General features: G+C 37.5%; 1 protein-coding gene across 3 annotated transcripts in view; it reads right to left on the reverse strand.

Annotated features, from left to right (window-relative positions):
• Window positions 1-1662: 1662 nt before the first annotated feature.
• avl9 (AVL9 homolog (S. cerevisiase)) overlaps window positions 1663-5443 on the reverse strand; it is a 55764-nt gene continuing 51983 nt past the window's right edge. For all 3 annotated transcript variants that reach the window (XM_016468834.1, XM_016468822.1, XM_016468828.1), the window contains exons 16-17: window positions 3316-3404; window positions 1663-1953 (exon numbers count right to left, since the gene is read on the reverse strand). In XM_016468834.1, the coding sequence (XP_016324320.1) occupies window positions 1841-1953; window positions 3316-3404 (202 nt within the window). In that variant the 3' untranslated portion in view covers window positions 1663-1840. The remainder of the gene's footprint in view (window positions 1954-3315; window positions 3405-5443) is intronic.

The raw sequence follows: 5443 nt of genomic DNA on the forward strand, positions 1-5443 counted from the left end.
GTCCTCTTTTGGAAGGCCAAACAAAGTAGTTTCGCTTTCACAACGAAGCAACACAGCGTCTTTACGACCTGGCGCCATAGTTTACAATACTACAGCGAGAATAAAAATTATGCCTTCTTTGCGTGAACATTTGGGCGGCGTTATGCAAATCTTCCCACATAGTGACGTAGATATGTGGGTGCGTGTTAGAACGAGGCGTTTTAGGTAGGCGTGGTTGACTCTTAACTTTTATAAAGAATATCTCTTTGGATTTGAGACTTTAGTCTTTGCAACTTTACAGATCTTCTTTATGCACCAAGAGCTTCTAACACTCCAAAGAGAAAGGAAAAATTGAAATCGCATCATATGACCCCTTTAACATCCGTTTCTTGACTGATTATTTGATAAAGAGATGGTAATACAATATGTAATACAGTATGTGAGAGCAAAAATGTTTGGACTAGAGGTTGAACTTACTAGTTTACAGACAGACATAATTAAATTTTACACAATCATTTAATCCTATCACTCTTACTGCACATGATTAAAATGGCATGTACAAATTCATGACATGATGAAAGATGGCACATTTATCTTGTACAGTTCATAAAAGACGTTTATCAGAACAGTGCTTGGGACAATTCCTTAAATATTCTAATCAGGGGTGCATTTCCCAAAAGCAACTATGGTCGCAAGTTCTGTCGTTACCAATATGGTGGTAGAGTTCAATGGAACTGACCACCATATTTAGCTAACAATGCTTTTGGGAAACGCACCTCAGATCAATAGTGTTGACAAACACAAAATTGGATCCTGTTATATTATAACATTAGTTAGAGCTGTTAAACTAGTGGCACGTTCTTAGTGGAGTCTGAGTCTCATTGCAGAGTACTACACCAAAGTATTTTAAAATACATTTTACACAATAATAATAATACATTTGTTAATAAAATTCATTTTATTTACAGCAGACAATCATGTGACTGGCCACGTGAGCAGCGCGTTCCCGGGTTTGTAGGATCACAGAACTCGCTCCTCCACTGTGAATAAATCGCCATCCGAATCCATGAGTTTTAGCGCTCCTCGACCATCACTATATTTGTTCACAATCACACTGGAGGCTCATCAATAGGGCATGCATGCACTCTGACCTCTGAAGTAAAGTAACACTGAAACATAATCTGCTCCGGAGATTAAATTATCCATAAACTTACCTGGGTATATCACATTACACATCCAAGTGATGAACTCAAGAACCACATAAATGAGAGGCCTGTAAACATTTACTCCTGGCTCATTTTCATTAATACGTGAAAATATACAAAGATTTGTAAAACATTTGTTAAATTTCATTCTCTTTATTGTGTTATAGTTCTTGATTTGACCACAACATAGGTCCAATTTATGAACAAACTCTTTAGTTTCACTGTTTTTATTTGTAAGATACGTGGACAGTGACCACTTCAACAAGCAACATAGACTGAATGTGACATAATATTATATTTTTTCATACGCCATTAGGTATTATCTGTGTGCTATTTGTAGGAAAATACCTATAAAAACATTTGGTAACCTGATCTCAGAATAGACAGGCTTCAAGATTTACAAAGGTGAGACCCAAAACCTAAACAATCCAAAACTGAACACCTGAAATAAGCAGATTTTGTCACAGGAAGAAAATGCTTTTTTTTACATGAAACTACTACAAGTACTAAACCTAAAATCCAGATAGCTGTTCTAAAACTCTTTTTATTTAAAAATTTTTCATTCCCTCTTGCTTTCTAACATTCTTCATTTTCATATAACAACAGAGACGTGTGCAATGTCTGCATATTGTCTTCATTATTTAGTACAGCAGATGTCAATCTGCAGACTGTGGAGATGCACTGACTGCTGCGGTCGGCTGAGCCAGCATGGAGAACCAGGACGACATGGCTGATTTAGCGACGGTCAAAGCTCCACCTACTGACTGACCTAAAATAAAATATTGAAAGCCAAGCAAGAAATAATTGCTATAAAACCCGGTGTGGACAAAACATTTAACTAATAACACAGAATGTTTGAGTAACTTATTTCAGGGCACACATGACAAAATCACAGTGCCTTGTAAAAGTATTCATTCATATGTAACCATAATGTATTTTTTTATTTTTAAGACAAAGCAAAGCAATAATATGACTAAAAACAGATCTGTGATAACTTTGCTAATTAAAAAAAAAAAAAAATTCTTAAAGTGTTTTCTATGGTATTTGAAATTTACCTAAAGAACATTCCAATTGCTCTGGTTCTTTGAGATATTTTAGATATTTCTAAACTTTGATTGGAATTAACATTGAACAAGTTCAATTAATTGAACATGATTTGAAAATGGCACACATTTGTTTATATAGATCTAACAGCTGAAAATGCATATCAGAGCTAAAACTAAGCCATGAGGTCAAAAGAACAGCCTGCAAAGCTCTGATACAGGTACAGATCTGGGAAGGCTTAAAAAAAATTTAAAAAAAATCCACTGCATTGAAGATTCACAAGAACACAATGGCCTCTATAATTCTTAATGGAAGAAGTTTTGAACAACCAGGACTCTTCCTAGAGTTGGTCGGGCTCAACAATCTGGGGAAAATGGATTTGGTAAGAGAGGTGACCAAGAACCTGATGGTCATTCTGGTTTAACTCCAGATCATATGTGGAGATGGGAGAAACTCACAGAAGGACAACCATCACTGCAATGTGATTGGTATGATGGCAGAGTGGCCAGGTGGCAGCCTCTCCTCAGTGAAAACACATGAAAGACACAATCAAGACAGTGCAAGAATGGCTTCGAATGGCTCAGCTAGAGCCTGGATGTGAACCCAGTAAAACATCCCTGGAGAAACCTGTAAATGGCTGCCCACAGTGGATCCCCACCCAACCTGACACAGCTTGAGAGGATTTACAGTGAAGAATGGCACAGAATCACCAAATCCAGATGGGCAAAGCCTGTTGCAGTGTTCCCAAAAAGGCTGCAGTAATGAGTAATGCTATGTAATTATTTCAGTTTTTGCTTCTAATAAATTGCTATAATTTTTTTCACAAGTGTTTTTGATTTGTCATTATGGGCCGTGGAACATTGACTGACATGGAAAAAATAATTCAAAGCATTTTAGCCTTTAGTTTGAATGTAATAGCATATGGCAAAATATGACAAAAAATGTAGGGTAGGAATACTTTCACAAAGCACTGCACTATCAGGCTGTGGCTGTTTTGTACTGCTGGAACAGATTGTATGTGAAATAATCTTAATGTTAAATAAGAAAGAATTAACAAGTGAACAATTTAATCTATGGTGCATCTTACCGACAGCCTTTCCTGTTTGCACAACACTTCTGCTAGTCAGCATCACAGCGTTCCCGATCTTCTTCCCACGCTCGCTGTTCTGCATTGAACTGAAATATCAGGAGAGAGCTATCACAAAAAAATTCCAATTTTACTTGAACAATTTCACAATTGACCCATGATTAATTTAATTATAAACACATGACTGAGGACAGCTTCAATAACAACAATCCCCAATGTATGTGGCAAAAAGGCATACAAACTGTCACAGACTACAAAATGAATTATAATATAAATGTCAATGTCTGTATGGCAGAGAAACTTAACATGTTCTTTGCCTGCTTTGACAGAGAAATCAACAGTAGGGCTTGTTGCCAGGCCTGCATTGCCACTTGACCATTATCAACCATTGACACTGAACATTGATAAGATCAGAAGGGTTTAGTACAGTGTAAATGTGAGGTAAGTGTCTGGCCCCAATGGTGTTCCGGAGTATGTACTTTGGGTATGCACTGACCTGCTGACAGAGGTTTTTACCAGCCTTTTCAACCTCTCCCTTGACCAGCTCTGTTGTGCCTGTGTGTCTTAAAACTATAACAATTATGCTTATCCCCAAACAACAAAGTGCGTGTCGCTTGAATGATTATCAAACTATTGCACTCGTGCCTCTAATATCAAAGTGCTTTAAGAAGTTGATTTTGACACTCATTTCAAGTACCATCCCCGGTATCAGTTTGCTTAATGGATGAATAGATTAGTGCCTTGGGGCACCTGGATAGGTTGAACTTGCATGCCAGAATGCTGTTTGCTGATTTTTGCTTAAAGGGATAGTTCACCCAAAAATGAAAATTCTGTCATTAATTACTCACCCTCATGTCGTTTCAAACCCGTAAGACCTTCGTTCATCTTCGGAACACAAATTAAGATATTTTTGATGGAATCTGAGAGCTGTCTGACCCTGCATAGACAGCAACGCAACTGAAATGTTCCCAAGTACAGAAACGTAGCAAGGAGATCTATAAAATAATCCATGTGACATCAGTGGTTCAACCGCAATTATATGAAGCTACGAGAATACATTTGTGCGCAAAAGAAAAAAAAAGACTTTATTCAACAATTCGTTTCCTCCGCATCACCCTGGTGCCATTTTGGAGAATATCCGCTGGACGTAAACAACGTATGCTGTTCTGTGTCAGCTGCGTCATGCCAGATCTGTTTCCTACGTTGTTGTGATCTGATCTGAATGGAAACAGCATATCCGTGTGACGCAGCTGACACAGAACAGCATACGTTGTCACTTTGGAGGTGTTGCTACAATTTATAACAATATTTTTAGTATTTCTCAGAGGGTGGCCTTCAAATATAACTCGTCTGAAGTAATGGTGCTTCATATAACATTATCCAGAAAAACAAGTGTTAATGATAAATCCCCTGTGATGTTTGTACTGGCTACTGTATACAGGCCACCAGGTCACCATACAGACTTTATTAGAATTTGCTGATTTTATATCCGAGTTAGTACTGGCTGCAGATAAAGTTTTAATTGCTGGTGATTTTAATATCCATGTTGATAATGAAAAAGATGCGTTGGGATTAGAATTAATAGACATTCTGAACTCTATTAGGGTTAGACAACACGTGTCAGGACCTACTCATTGTCGAAATCATATTCTAGATTTAATACTGTCACATGGAATTGATGTTGATGGTGTTTAAATTATGCAGCCAAGCGATGATATCTCAGATCATTATCTACTCAATTCCTTAGCATATCCAATAGCTCAGAACAACTTGATGATGTAACAGAAACTATGGACTCTCTCTTTTGTAGCACTTTAGATATGGTTGCTCCTTTACGCTTAAGGAAGATTAAGGAAAACAGTCTGACGCCGTGGTATAATGAGCACACTCGCACCCTAAAGAGAGCAGCACAGAAAATTGAGCGCAGCTGGAGGAAAACAAAACTAGAGGTATTTCGTATTGCTTGGCGGAAAAGTACCCTAATCCTACAGAAAAGCATTAAAAACTGCTAGATCTGATTACTCTTCTTCTCTTTTAGAAGAAAACAAACATAACCCCAGGTATTTATTCAACACAGTGGCTAAATTAACGAAAAATAAAGCCTCAACAGTTGTTGACATTTCCCAAC

This window comes from Sinocyclocheilus anshuiensis, unplaced genomic scaffold (assembly GCF_001515605.1).
Source record: "Sinocyclocheilus anshuiensis isolate Anshui unplaced genomic scaffold, SAMN03320099.WGS_v1.1 scaffold890, whole genome shotgun sequence".
Taxonomy (NCBI): domain Eukaryota; kingdom Metazoa; phylum Chordata; class Actinopteri; order Cypriniformes; family Cyprinidae; genus Sinocyclocheilus; species Sinocyclocheilus anshuiensis.